The sequence below is a fragment of the Epinephelus moara genome, chromosome 18 (genome assembly GCF_006386435.1).
Source record: "Epinephelus moara isolate mb chromosome 18, YSFRI_EMoa_1.0, whole genome shotgun sequence".
Lineage (NCBI taxonomy): Eukaryota > Metazoa > Chordata > Actinopteri > Perciformes > Serranidae > Epinephelus > Epinephelus moara.
In genome coordinates, this window is record NC_065523.1 from 26,481,622 (window position 1) to 26,497,385 (window position 15,764).

The 15,764-nt window shown below is 43.5% G+C and overlaps 1 protein-coding gene across 1 annotated transcript in view; it reads right to left on the reverse strand.

Annotated features, from left to right (window-relative positions):
* Nucleotides 1-1,364: 1,364 nt before the first annotated feature.
* Nucleotides 1,365-15,764, reverse strand: part of LOC126405172 (cytoplasmic phosphatidylinositol transfer protein 1-like) — an 89,906-nt gene continuing 75,506 nt past the window's right edge. The window contains exons 5-9 of the mRNA XM_050068760.1: nucleotides 13,438-13,509; nucleotides 8,963-9,058; nucleotides 3,670-3,825; nucleotides 3,050-3,113; nucleotides 1,365-2,656 (exon numbers count right to left, since the gene is read on the reverse strand). Coding sequence (XP_049924717.1) covers nucleotides 2,346-2,656; nucleotides 3,050-3,113; nucleotides 3,670-3,825; nucleotides 8,963-9,058; nucleotides 13,438-13,509 — 699 coding nt within the window. The 3' untranslated portion in view covers nucleotides 1,365-2,345. The remainder of the gene's footprint in view (nucleotides 2,657-3,049; nucleotides 3,114-3,669; nucleotides 3,826-8,962; nucleotides 9,059-13,437; nucleotides 13,510-15,764) is intronic.

Sequence of the window (15,764 nt, forward strand, 5' to 3'; positions counted from 1 at the left end):
GCAGAATGCCAATAGAGAACACATTTGAATTTAAATCACATAAAAGTGCAAAATATAGAAAAGTGCATATTAAAATGAAAATCTGATTATTCTAAAATAACTCTTTAAATATGTAATGAGAGTAAAGTTAAAGTAAAACATCATAAATTAGTAATATAAAGAGGAAATATGAAGTGACGTGATAATGGAAAAGGAAAACATTGTTAAATGCAGGCTGTCTTGTAAAAGTGAGTTTTAAGGAGGCATTAAAAGCTGCAGTGGAGTCTGTTGATCTCACACTGAGTGGAAGGCTGTTCCAAAGCCGAGGGTCCATTTCCATTTTCATCCACCATGTCGCGGGGGCAGCAGGCCAAGCAAAGCATCTCAGACATTCCTCTCCCCAGCAACACTTCTCAGCTCCTCCTGGGGGACCCCAAGGCGTTCCCAGGCCAGATGAGATATACAATCCCTCCAGCGTGTTCTGGGCATGCCCCCCGGCCTCCTACCAGTGGGACGTGCCTGGAACACCTCTAACAGGAGGCACCCTGATCAGATGCCTGAACCACCTCAACTGACCCCTTTAAACATGGAGCAGTGGCTCTACTCCAAGCTCCCTCCGGATGTCTTAGCTCCTTACCCTATCTCTAAGGCTGAAACTCATTTCGGTTGCTTGTATCTGCGATCTCATTCTTTAGGTTATTACCCAGAGCTCATGACCATAGGTGAGGGTTGGGAAGTAGATGGACCAGTAAATCGAAAGCTTCGCCTTCCACCTCAGCTCCCTCTTCATCACGACAGTCCGGCGCAGTGCCTGCATCACTGCAGAAGCCGCACAAGCGGGCGACCTGTCTCAAGCTCAATTCTACCACGAGATACTTGAACTCCCTCACATGGGACAGTAACTCTCTCCCAACCCAGAGGGGGCAATCCACCGTTTTGCGGCAGAGAACCATGGTTCAGATTTGAAGGTATAGATTCTCATCTTGACTGCTTCACACTCAGCTGCAAACCTCCCCAGTGCATGCTGGAGGTCACGGTGTGATGAAGTCAACAGAACCACATCATCTGCAAAAAGCAGAGATGCAATTCTGAGGCCCACAAACCGGACCCCTACCTCCCCCTGGCTGCGCCTTGAGATCCTGTCCATGGGTATCGCAAACAGGATCAAGGCTCCGTCATTAAAAACACATGGTCACTCTTGCTTTTCAACCTAGTTGGTGGAACGGCTTCAAAGTTTTGATCAGCTGATCTTAGGGGTCTAGTCTTGGCAATAATTTTGGCCTCTGAACTACTTTACATGATGAGTTTATTTGCTTTGAGTGGTTATATTAAATTCAAATAAACAGTATCGACAAAGACTCCTCACACAAATGTAACAGGTTTTAATTTAATTTAATTTACTGAATACAAAATCCATCAACAGTATGACTTAAAAAATACATACAGTTGAAATGAATAATGCAGCAAAACAACATGCAAACCACATGAGCAGCCTGGAGGAACTCAACACAACATCAAGTTTTAGACTGAGATAACAAAGAAAACATTTAATATTTAAAAGCAGCCTCTGCAGTTCAAATCATGCACTTACATCAGTCATTTACAGACACTGTGGTGGACAGAGCTCACTATAATAAACACTTAAAGAAAGTAGAGAGTCCTGTCCTTTAAAATACACAAGAGCAGTTTCATAGCAGTGTCGTCACTGGATATGATATTCATCTTAAAGTACTGACATTTTACCGGTTAAATAATGTTCATACAGTATATACAAGAATGCACAATCACCTTACACCTGACTGGAAACCATGATACTCAACTGATACGGTGGCCAAAGAGAACCTGTTGAAAAGTCCCAACCACATAAATAGATACGTCAAACCACAAGCCAGAGACTCCGATGCATAAAGGTAAAGCAGAAAAAAAAACTGTACATGTAAAGTGTGCAGAATAAATCTCGTCAACACAGAAAAGCAAGGTGATAATCTGTAGGAGGAAACGTTTCCAGGAATGTACGCTACACTCAATCTGACTAATAACGGTCTGATGCATGGTGCTGGCTGTTTTCTGAGGAGAAGAACGAGGAGCCTCCAGCTGCTTTTGTTAGACTCTTGATGGGACGCACTACACCGTGACACCTCGCGGGACTTTTTGCTACGGAGGTCAGGCTGCCTGTCTGTGTCTGTAAAGGCAGTCTGAGAGCGGTTGCTGTAACACCGGCGAGTCTGCTGAGGGGGCTTGGATCACCAGGACGGTAAGAAGTCTCCTTCACTTCAGCTGGCTGGGGGGCATTGTGGGATGTGCTGGGCAGGCATCCTCCACTGATCCACAGGTCAAGGGTGTTCACCAGTGGCGTGGCCACGCTCTCATTCAGGCTGCGGACTGGAGTTCCAGAAGAAAAAGTTGGGCAGTTTGAAGAGTGAATCTCTGCGGCCCGGATCCGGCAGGGTCAGGGTCTCCGGAGCTGACTTCTTCCTGGGGCGCTCCTTTGGCACTGACAGGAACTCTGGGGCTTCTGTGGTGAGGGGAGTGGACGGGGCGCTGTTGGGGCCACTGCGGGTGCTGGATGGCAGAGGGGTCTCTGAGATGGAGATGGTAGGGGGGAAGGTGCCGATCTTCAGGTTGGTGGCTTCTTGCGTGGCTCGCTCGTACTCTCGGACTTCCTCCATGGTCATGTCTGTTGGAACGGAGGCATTACACACTTGGTGAATCATTGCTCAATGTCTTATAATTAACATAGATTAATAATTAACTGAAATTACACAACAGACACAACAGAAGTTATTGGCCACTGCCATTGGTGAATGTCATCTTATTTGCCGACAGGCCGATGGCAATCAACAAGTTGAACATCGGCCCGTCTACAGATCGGGCTAAAATAGCATGTAAACTTTATACCTCTTGTGTTTACATTGATCTTAAGATAAATAACGCTCAACTGAATCCTTGCCTTTCTTGGCCATTGACAAAAATGATCAGGGCTTAGCCACATTATCAGACTGCAATCTTTAGATGAGTCAGCGTCAACTAACCCATGTTTTATGAGCGCTGCCATCACTAATAAACTTACCAATCCACTCATCCACCCAGGCAAACGCCTGCCTGTGTCCTAAAAGCAGGACATCCCGAATCACCTGAGCAGAATTAGAAAAAAAGAGAGGAAGAGGAAGCATAAGAGGAGCAAGATCACAGAGGAAGAAAGGTAAAGAGGGACAGAAGCAGAGACAGAGATCAGAATGAGTTAACGCTGAAGGCTGTTAAAAGTTTCAAAACATTTTGAAGCTGCAAATGTTTCCATTCAGCCCGAAGCAATGTGATTAATATGAGTCACATCCAGTGCTACCATGTGAGTAATAGCCCTGCCTGTGTGTGTGTGTACGCCTCGGGCAAGGAGAGCACAGGGACAGTTCACCCCAGGGACAGATGCTGCAGAGGCGAAATAGATTTGGTAAATAGGAGATAGGGAGTTTAAACTGTGCAGCCAAAGGTAAAGGCAATCTGTGGGGTGTAAACAGGACAGATGCTGCAGAAGGCCAAAACCGAACATCTGATCTGGTTCACGGCCAACTGGTTGTGTATCACATGTTTTCAGAGCATAAAATGAAACGCCTGTAGCATTGACACTAGGTCACAAAGTTTCACTGAGTAAGGAAAGGGTATTTCTGAGAGGGAAAACTTTCTCATCCTGACCTTGTGTACAAACTGCTCCACGCGTGTCTGCAGGCCCCAGACCTCAAATTTGACTGTGACCAGTTTGTAGGAGCACATGATGGGGTCTTGGGTGTCGATCCATCCTTCCTGCAGGAGGCCTCGGTTAGTCTTCTTGGACTTAAAATACCGCAGGTCCTAAAAGAGCATGAGACACCAGTTCAGATAAATAAGAAATTCCCCCTTTGGGAAAACAAAATTTTAACTCAGATCTGCAAAAAGGGAGAACCAAGAATTTCTTAAAGAATGGATTAGTTGTTTTTTAACCTTTAACAAATAAACATTTTATTCCCCATCATTTTTCTCTTTGCAGCGTCATTTAGCCTCATCAAAGCTCTAATTCGATATATCTGTAATTCTACTTTTACCAATAAGTTTCAAATTATTTATGCAATGCATGCGGTTTTTCCTTCAAGATATCTACAATACAGTTNAATAAACATTTTATTCCCCATCATTTTTCTCTTTGCAGCGTCATTTAGCCTCGTCAAAGCTCTAATTCGATATATCTGTAATTCTGCTTTTACCAATAAGTTTCAAATTATTTATGCAATGCATGCGCATGCGGTTTTTCCTTCAAGATATCTACAATACAGTTGCAGATATCCGCAAATTGGAATTGTGGATATCTAAACCGAATTATCGGTAGTTATAATTCCAGTTAAAGATGCCACAGATTTTTTTGTGTCCACCAGAGCTTTTGTCCGTGAACTGAATGTTTATTTCACTACCATAAGCTGTCTCCAATATTATTTCTGAGAATTTGGCCTCACAACCACAGACCACATGTAACCACACCAGCTCAGGACCTCCACGTCCAACGTCTTCACCTGCAAGATTGTCTGAGACCGGCCACCTCTACAGCTGATTCAACAATTGGTTTGCACAACCAAAGAATTTCTGCACAAACCATCAAAAAGTATCTCAAGGAAGCTCATTTTCATGCTTGTCATCCCCACCAGGGTCTTGACCTGACAGCAGTTTGTCATTGTAACCAACTTGCGCGGCTTGTGGCCACTTGGATGTACTGCTAAATTCACAGAAACGACATTGGAGACAGCTTATGGTAGTAAAATGATCATTCAGTTCATGGGCAACAGCTCTGGTGGACGTTCCTGCAGTCAGCATGCCAATGGCACACTCCCTCAAAACTTGTGATATCTGTTGCATTGTGTTGTGTGATCAGACTGCACATTTTGGAGTGGCCTTTTATTGTGACCATCCACAGGCACACCTGTGGTGTAACGATGCTGCTTAATCAGCATCCTGATATGCTACACCTGTCAGGTGGATGGATTATCTTGGAAAAGGAAAAGTGCTCGCTAATGTGGATTTTAACAAATTTGCGATCAGAATTTGAGAGAAATACATTTATTGAGTGCATTAAAAAAATCTTAGATCTTTAACTTTAAACAGAGAAAATGGGAATGAAAACAAAAGTGTTGCATTTCAATTTTTGTTCAGTATGAGATACATTTCAAATGGAGATATCCCTAACTTTTATTTGGTCTAGTCAGAATGTAATTACAGATAACTTGAATTGGACAAGGCGAAATGACATTTATGTCATAAGCAATGGAAAGTGGGAGGCGGGAGCGGCTTGCTATTCAAACATACTATTGCAATAAAACCGTACAGTATGGCAAGCTGTAGGTCCTCAAGTGTCCCTGGAGACAATACATATGCAGTACAGACAACAAAGCTCTTGTTTGCGTGATGATAAGCTCTTTTTATTTCAAGGCACTGTCTAACTATCTTATCCACAACAGCAGCCACTGTTGCGTCTGCTGACACTGCTGAAATGCTGTGCTCAGCCGACATCCAATGGGAAGCCTCACATGAGCAACATCATGCACAATAATTTGGTCTAGTCATAATGATGTTTGAGATATCTGCAAGTCTTGTTTGGAGTAGTCAAAACTGAATTACAGATATCTGCAATTGTCATTTGGGATGTGTGACGAGTTAAGTGTTGTTTTTAGTGACATCAATGCTGACGTCTGTTTCCATCACACACACACACACACACACACACACACACACACACACACACACCCCTCCTCCCTGCTTACAGTACAGGATCACCTGCATGCATTACCAGCCTCATGCAGAGCACAAGCCAGGCCGCGCAGTGGGAGTCCCTAATCACAAACTTTACATGCATTAATCACCGCTCCCTATAGGCTCATTATGCTTTAGTGCTCATTTGTCGTAGGGTCACGTGTCTGACTGTGACAGAGTGTGTGTGGGGGTGATACACAACTCTCTCCATCCCTGCTGGGAAAACACTTGCAGTGGAGGAGGAAGAGGCCTGTTGGGTTTTGCCTGTGCTTAAAATGTGTCAGAAAGTTTTTTGGCAGACAAAAAAAGATGAGAAATAATAACGAGAGCTTGTCCCTTTTTAAATGTTTTTATAAAATAGCATGTGAACTAATATTTTACCTTAATAGCTTCCAGATTTTCTCTGGAATAAATATGCTGCTGCTAGAAGTGACATTTCACTGTGACAGAGCTTTTTTCTAAAATATCATATACCAAAGTGTATCTAATCAAAAAATACAATTGTAGATGTAAAAAAAATATCAGTTTTGAAAATACAATCAAGTGAGTAACATTAACATAATAACATCATCTATATGCTTTCTTGCTGAGAGTTAGATGAGAAGGTCGATACCACTCTCATGTCTGTACCAGTCTGTTATCTCCAGTTGATGCAAAAATGCCTCACACCTGCATTCTTTCTAATGACCAGCAGGGGGCGACGCCACTGGTTAGAAAAAGAAGTCCCATTGTACTGAAGTCAAATAGAATATGATCCTATTCTCGCTTAGTTTATCACCTCAATAAACTTCCCTGATGGGTTTCTGGTCTCAATCATTTAGGGTAAAATAGTAAATAAAGCAGGGTATGCTTTGGGGCGTGGCTAGCTTGTGATTGACAGGTTGCAATCACGGCAGCGTCATCAGGTTCTCAGTCAGATCCACCCCTCACTCCTCCACAGCTTCATCCTTTTGTTTTATTATGGTCACTTCTGGCTCCAAAAACCAGGCTTGCGACGGCCAAAATGCCAACTCGTGGCTTCAAAACGGCTGTTCACAAACCAATGGGTGATGCCATGGTGGCTACATCCTCTTCTTTTACACAGTCTGTGGTCTGTACTCTAAATATGAAGCTACAGCCAGCAGCTGCTTAGCTTAGCTTAGCTTAGCTTAGCTTAGCATAAAGATATGGAAACAAGGGGAAACAGCTAGCTTGTGTGATTTCATGGGGGATAACATACTGGGCACCAGAAGTTTCCACTGGTCACCTGGCAACCTTACAGTGACAACAAAACTCAAGGACATGATTGTGTCTGGCCAGGGAATAGTCCAGCACCCAATCCCTTAAAACTACAATGCGTTGTTTTTACATTTCAAGTGCTATATCGTAGGCAACTGGACTTGCTTGCATTTCTTGAAGATGCTTTGCCTCTCATCCAAGAGGCTTCTTCAGTTCTAACAGACTGGTGTGGGCACACAGGCTTTAAACTCTGTGTGGGTGTGGACCCCACAGAGTCGTCAAGGTCACGATGGGACTAGGTGTGAATGGATGTGAAGCCGTCTGGGGAGGGATCCCAAGACTGCAGCCCTGTGTCCTTTCATGGTGGAACCCAAGCGTAAACTGTTAGGAATGAACCTGTGTTGCCTCCATCTCAGATTGAAATGGTTCCTGTAATCAGCCAGCTTCCTAGATGTTTGCTCGGATTCCAGTACCAGTGGACGTATGGATTAAACAAACAAGATGTAGCATGTTAGAGACGTTAGTGGGTAGACTTTATTACTTTAAGACCACAGACTGTAAAAACAGGATGTCGCTACTGTGACATCATCCACTGGTTTGTGGACTCCTGCTTTGAAGCCTCGAGTTGGCATTTCGGTCGTCGCCCTCTTGTTATTTGGGGGAGCCAGAAGTGACCATGTTTGGGCGAGAGGGTGGAGCTGTGGAGGAGCGAGAGGTGGCTCTGACTGAGAAGCCGAGGACACTATCAGCAAACAGCCTGTTACTCAAAGCAGCCCGTCCTTAATTATGCGTAAATATAAGTCTTAGTAAAATGTAAACAGGTGAGTTATATAAAAATTCACCCTCTGTACAGTTGTCATGAACGCTGAAATTAACCATAGATCCCAAAACTGTTTTTGCACCAGGCTGTAAACATGTTTATTTCTGCTCTTACAGTGGGCATTTTAACACTGACTGGCTTCTGGAGCCAGCCTCTAGTGGCCATTCGAGGAACTGCAGTTTTAGGCACCTCCACGTTGGCTTCATTTTTCAGTCCCAGAAGTTGCCGCTTGTTTAACATGGAGCAATACATATCTTTCATTTTTTAATTAGCAAAGCATTTTGAGCTGTTTTGTGTATGAAAGATGGCCATTTAAATAGTTTTTTTCCCCCCAATAAATTAGCCTGCAAATATTTTTGAATGAATGAGAAAACTCTGTGGTGTTGTTTGTGTCCAGCACATAAAGCAAAACACACACACACACACACACACACACACACGCTATTCGTGCATTAATGCTTTCGAGGTGTCTGACCACACTGGTAACTGTGGTTCATTCATGTATGAAACTGGTCTCTGTGGTGTGTTTGTGTAACCAAACACCCACCTGTCTTTAAATAAAATTATATTTACATCGTCCATGTGACATCTACTTTTAGCTCTGGGCGGCATCTCGGTGCTATTTTTAGCCCTGACATGATAAAAGCAGAAGACCATAAAGCCTGCTGGGAGGTGTGTGAATATGTGTGTGTGTGTGTGTGTGTGGGGGGGGGGGGGGGGGGGGTGTCAATAATAAAACACCACAGCAGTGACATCATGACCCCACTTGATTATTAATAGCTGGGCTTTTTATGTCCATCACACCCTGACAGACGGGCACACACGCACACACACATGCATACAAATGTCAAATCACCACAGCTAATGTCCATCACCTCCCCCTCACATAAACATGTATTTCCATCACTGTGAGGAGGCAGATGGCCAGCTGGTGGTCAAAAATGAGGTGTCGCTGCAAGAGAAAGATAACACTCTCCTCTCTTTATCTGCTCACACGCCATCCCTTCTCTTCATTTGTTGGCTTCTCTCCTCCTCCGTTGTTCTTCTGTTTGTCGCTCCTCTATTCTCTCCTTCTTACCCTTCCTTTCACTCTGCTGAGTGTGTGCTTTCATTCACTCTGTGCTCATACAAACATAAACGTGTGTATCCTGAGGTCAGGGACTTGACTCGCCTCACCTCCGACTCCTTGTAGTGGCGCTCGGGGATCTCATCATAAGCGATGTCCACGAAACACATCTCTGTTTCCTCCTCTCTGGGCTCGCTGCCAAAGATCTGAAAAGCAGGGAGCAGTTCCACGTGTGAGGAGGACAGCCAAATCAATAATGCACTTCAGGGGTTGACGAATGTTGTGGGGTGGTGCGCTGTGATTTCCCCAGTCACTTGGCAGTGATGGGGCAGCTTCACACACTTACTTACAGAAAAAGGGGGGGGGGGGGGGATCATAAAGTATTTGACAGGAAAACCTATGATAATAAGATCATTTCCTGTTGGTGCTAAAACTACAAAGCACAGTGTCCTTCCTTCTGGCTTTACGCTGAGACAATACACTGAACAAACTGTGAAGATGGATGTGACTCACTGCGTGTGGTCAGTGATTTCTTCCTGTGTCTGACTCACACACAAACAGTAAAGCAACATCGGCTAGTTATCCGTCCTTTCGGAACAACTTGCGTCACAGATCGTACCTCTTCACACCTCAAACTTTTATGCAGGTGTAGCAAAAGTCAGAGAGGGTAATGAGAGGGATAAAGAGCAGAGGGATAAACAGGAAAGACTGTACAAATGGTGAAGGCCGTTGGGGGGAAGTGTAAACTCGAGAGTAGACACTTCTATTTAACTCTTCTGCCCTCACTTCTAAAACGCCCCCACTTGTTACGCTCACTTTCAAATGTGAAATTATGACCGTCTGTGAAACCATCGTGATGGGTTTGCAACTCCCATGAGTCACCACTAAGTGGAGCTGCGGCCTTTTGTTTTCAGCTGCAGGGTGGATCGTGGTAGTATTGCATAACCTTCAGACTTGCCACCAAAGTGTTAAGTGGTACTGAGGGAGAGGTGGAGATCGAGCCAAGTGCTTTTAACAGTGATGAAAGACTCAGCAAAACCAAGAGTAGCTTGTCATGTTGTTGCAGGAGAAAATCAATGTTTACTTTCTCTTGTGCAGTATTTTTCTTTAAATCTTTACTAGTAGGGTTATTTGATTTATTAGTATGTGTTTGTGCTGTGCCTATAATGTTTGAAAACTTTCATATTAGTCACATGAATGTATTTAATGGACAGACACTGTAAGATATAAGCTACATGTAGGCACGTCACGATTAGAAATTTAGTAGTTAATTCCATTACCAATGAAATTCCACAATTCTCGATACCCAATTCGATACCAGAGTAAAAAACAAAATGATACCTCCCATGTGCTTTAACATGCATTGCTTTACTAAAAACGTTTAAATGTAATTTAATTTAAATATTATCAATCTCTGATAATTCGCCTGGAACGCAAAGTACTAGTCTATGTGGGTTTATGAGATTTTGTGGGCGATGTGGGCATACGTTAATATATAGCCTGCAGTATATATTCTTCCTTACTTGTTGTTCAGCACTTGTACATATAAAATGTGATGGATGCTCTTTGTTGTAGGTTATCTGTTCCGCCCCTCTTCCACTGTGATTGGATGGCTGGGTAAAATGTGACAGTAACGAGCATAGCGTTTATGCAAAGTTAAACCTTTCCTAGCTATCGGTGGCCAGAAAAAAACACCAAACATGCAGCACTCCGCGCATGATAGATGCTTCGCACCCTGTCACGCTGTTGGGATTTGTAACAGTGTAAATATGCAGCACTCCCATTGCAAAGAATTAAAAACTGGTCCTGGAAAAACGCTTCTTTTTTCAACAAGTTGACGCGAAGCTGTCACTGCAGCAGCACTTGTCACCATATTCAACGTGTTCTTCTTCTTTCGTGCTGGTAGGCGTTCTCCTTCTGCCTTTGGCGTTAAATGACAGACAAGAACTCTTTGCAGGTGTTTATGCCGCCCCGTCAGGTCTGAAAGACTTGCATCCCTGGTACCTATGTTATCTACGATGCTTGAGAAAAACGAGTACAGACGTATTGCAGAAACTTTGGCATCAACCTGATACCAAAGGAATGGTTTTCCTGACATCCGTAGCTGAACGTGAGTAAAAAAGAGAACTGTATCTCTCGTGTGTGATACGGGCAAAAATAATGATGTTACTGAAAGACTCAATCACTGTGCGTAAAAAGTATCTACAGGGATAAGGACATAGATGAATGAGTGCTAATCCTCTTCATATCCTTGACTTAAAGGTCGAGTCAGTAATTCTAGAAAGTCTTTTTCAATATTGATGATATTTGATATTTGAACTCAGCTCCCAAACAAATACAACCCTCCTGTCAGTGCTCCTTCAGAAGCTCCGTTAAAATCCCCACCGTGGACGTGGCGGAGGGAGAGTAGCCAGAAGAGTGTTGTGTTGCTCAGTCTGAGCCACTTTGTTTGTTTCCCATTTAGAGAGCCAGGGCTGTATACAAACACCAGATTTTTATTTTCAGCACTCACACAAATGGACAGCTAGTGGACCATGAGGAGATATTCACTGATGTGACAAAGAGTGCAGTGGATTAGAATCGCTGACTGCCTTTAATGAAAAGACTGAATTCTGAGCTAAACCTCACAATTAAAGGATAGCACGTTTTTGGACCAAACAGTTCTAGGGACTCACTGAGAGGAAATGCCCACTGGGGCTGAGAATTACATAGCTTCAAGGGCTTTTTTTCCTGTTTGCATTTGCTTCGCCAATAGGAATGCTGAAGTGACAGAAGCTGGCTATTGCTGTAAGCCGTAAGGACTCTGTAAGAATTCAGACTTATTGGTACGTGCTCCACCGGATAAGCTACTGGGACACCCTGCTGCAATCCATTGTACTTGTATGGGTTTTGTTTTTTTTGTTGTTTACTTGGCTAATTGGTTTTTAAAAATGGCGGTTACCAGTGCTGCATTGGCTCATGTGTTTGACCAATCAAGGTACACTTACATCACTCAAGCCTCCCTTTTGTGCTGGGAGAATAGGAAAGTCATTCAAAACGGCTATCTAAGCACTACGCTTGTTACTAGTTCTTGTGGAGTGGAAACAAAAAAAGGAGGGTTCTTGGAACAATGAAAAAGTTCCTCCAGTTTGATTACGCCTGGTGATGCAGTGAACCTCTGACAAAGCCGTTATTTCGCCTCGTTGTTCTGTATAAAAGGTACAAACACGGAATGGGGAGATGGAGTTGTCTTGCCTTTAAGCCCAACCTGGTCTCACTCTGAAGTCATCAAAATCCGACACTTGGATAGTGACTTGCAGTGTCAGAGACTTACGCAAAAAGCCATCTCTAAATGTTGGCATGATACACAGCCGGTGGCTATTATAGTTTAATGGCACTTGCTGGTGTCAGGGGGAAATGCGGCGGGACGAGAACGAAAGTTAAGGTGGCTAAAGACCGAGTAGGGTGGGTGGGAGTGGTGGTGGATGGTTCCAACAAACACTGACTTTCATCCGGGAGAACCAAACCCTGTTGTTTTTTCATAAACCTTACCATGTGCTTTTGTTGCCTAAACCAAACGACGTGCATTAGTTGTTGGAGGAAAAAATAAAAATTAATTTGTGTTATTGTACTGGCGTAGTGCTTTTATTTTGAAAGAGACTGTATGTAAACAGTAAATTTCCCATAAAAACGGAAGTGTATTTTGAAAGAAGACAATGCATGTAACAGGCAGAACTTGACAAGGCATCCTAGAACGTCAACAACCAACGCACCCAGGGTACCTTGCACGTCGTATCTGGACGTGGAAGGTCCATGATTAAACGTCGATATGTGACGAAGTTGGAGTGAGAATGTGTTGTTAGGCTGGCAACAAAGGTAGTAACAGCACCAAATCGGCTTTTAAGTAAAAGTGTGAGCTGGGATATGTGCATTCCACCACAGGGAGATTTAAAAAGCAGCTAGCAGCAGTTAGCGGCTAACTCAAAGAAGAATAGCAGCCGAAAATGTCTGCAAACTGGGAAGACAATTAAGTGCAGGAGCTCCTTATCCTCCAAGCACAGGACAGGATCAGCCGCCAGATAACAGGCACAGTAAATGAGTGTTACTGCCATATTATGCCCCCATTGTGATAGCTGAGAGAGTACTGCTCAACACGTATGTTTGTTATATGTCACACTTGACAGGGCGCATTGTGTTAGATGTCACACCCGCCACGCTTCTGTGCTTCCAGAACACCAGCATGCTATCTCCATGCATTATGTCTGCATTGTTTAAATCTGTGTAAAAGTGTAAAGGCTGTCTAATGAGGCATCCTCATTGCAGCACCAGGATCTCTGTGAAAAAAAGGGCTAAAGAGAATTTGCCACTTCTGATTTGACGGTTTTGAAGCAAGAAGATCAGTGAAAATGTGGGAAGAACAACACAAAGAGGCCATAAAAAGACAGGCAGGTGTGCGACAGGGAACAGGCAAAGGTACGAGAGGTGAGATTGTGAAAAACACTTCAAACAAAGTCTGCTAAAACGCAACGCTCAGATCCTCCCTTACTTTGTCAGATCTACCTACGCAATATGCTCCGAAGCACACGACACTCTGAGCTCTACTCACATTATCGTTGCTCCCTTTGTTGTCCTCGTATTTGGTCTCTATGTGGATGGAAAACTTGGGCAGGAAGGAGCACTGGAGGGAAAAGACAAGACATTGAGAAACTGATATGAATGGTGATTACATTGTCAGAAGATAATTACATAGTTTAAGTTTGGACCGGCTCACAACACCGAGGGAGATTTCTGTCAACTAATCCACAGCATGAGATGTGAGACTAATTGTGTGTCTCTCTGTCTGTGTTTTATTGCCCAAACCAGATGAGCAATAACGATTATTTTCTCACCGTGTAGATTTACAGCCCATGCTCCCTTTCATCATGAGCACTACACACACACACTTTGCTGCCTTTGGCCATGCTGACTGTCGCCCATCAGCCCTTAAACACAGCGGTTTGATTAGATTAAACCGTAACACCAATTATTACACAAGCAAAGAATGAAGGAATACTGGTTACATAAGATTTTAATGTGTGTGTGTTTATGTGTGACACAGCGGGATGAAGACAGCAGGAGGGATGTGGAAAGAAAGAGCTACAGGGCTTCATAGAGAGCTCATGGTGAATGCATAGGTGTGTGTGTCTGTGTGTTTGTGTGTGAGAGACAAGGACACACAGAGAGTAATTATCGTGCACAGTGCAGCAAAAGTCAGTGCCGCCTGGTCTGCCTGGCCTTGTGACTCTCAGCAGGAGACAACAAGAAAAGAATGTGTGCATGTGTGTGTGTGAGAGAAAGACTGCAGGCAGAGGATAAACACATAAAGCTCAATTCTAGAAAAGATAATGTCATTGACAGAAGACTGACTGAGCTTTTATTTGACATCATCGCTGAGTTTTTGTTATTCATTTCCTCATCATATCCCTTATCATCCAGGAAGTCTAAACCTCACAATGCACGATGCAGCATTTTCATGGACTGCTGCAGCCACACACACTTCATGCAGATCATAAATCAAAGCAATGGACAAATTAAAATTTCGACCTGATGACGGTGCTTGTTGAAAAGGCAGATTATCGCCAACAGATTGCACGCTAATTCTTTTAACAGTTATGAAGATATATTCACTAAAAGCCCGAAATGTCAACCTGCTGGTGGCAGTTACACAGAGCAGAGTGTGACTTTGTGACATAACTAACTATTTTGAATTACAAAGTAATTGTCATTATCTTCATTTTTTTCATCACCACCCACCTCGGGCTAATCAAATCAAAACATTCCCAAGCATAATTGTACCCACGAGGCAGCATGACCACAAGAGCACCATCAACAGAGATTAAAAATACTTGTTTAACTTACAAGTGGACCTCCGTTTTGTTGGAGGCTTTATCAAAATCATGATGGTTTGAGAGTACTGTCTGCAACTTTGTGCACTAACAGTATGTTTCTCCAAGGAAGGGACGCTCATTTTCAGTCACATTCTTAAGGTCAGGGTTCCCACACATTTTTACAAATGAAAATTTTCCCCATTGCCATGATTTTGTTTAAGCAGTTTAAACTACTCTGCAATCATAGGGTGCAATAATGAGGCTCTTACTCCAGCGTGTCATTGCCTAAATCAGGCATTGTAGCAAAAAGAAATCAGCATGCAATATGGAACTAAATGACTTGTGTCGACACATACAGTAGACACAAAGTGGTAACGTTATTTGGCCTGGCAGCTGTGAAATATGTGCTGACGCTGGCAGCCTGTTGCGGCCTTTCGGCCGTCTTGATGCTTCTCCCCTTTTTTACCTCTTCCTTGAGCTATGTATTACATTTATTCATCCATTCATTCATTTTCCGTAACCTCTTATCCTGTCAGGGGTTGCAGAAGGGCTGGAGCCTATCCCAGCTGACATTGGGCGAGAGGCAGGGTACACCCTGGACAGGTCACCAGACTATCACAGGGCTGACACATAGAGACAGACAACCATTCACACTCACATTCACACCTAAGGGTAATTTAGAGTCACCAATTAACCTGCATGTCTTTGGACTGTGGGAGGAAGCTGGAGTACCCGGAGAAAACCCAAACTGACATGGGGAGAACATGCAAACTCTACACGGAAGGGCACTTCCACCCTGGGTTTGAACCAGGAACCCTACTGCTGTGCACTGTTGCCAACTCCTCAGTAAGAAAAGTAGCTATTGGCTGTCCTAAAAGTCGCTAGAAGTCGCTAAATGACGTCATCGCCTAATTTGCATAATTGTCCATATGCATATAATTGTAATGGCTGCTGTAGGAGAGAGGGAGAGACAAAAACTGAGTAAAAAAACACCCTGAATATGTTTAGAACTACAAATGAACCTTCTTTCAGTGATTTATATTAGACAAAGAAAATTTTACATTTA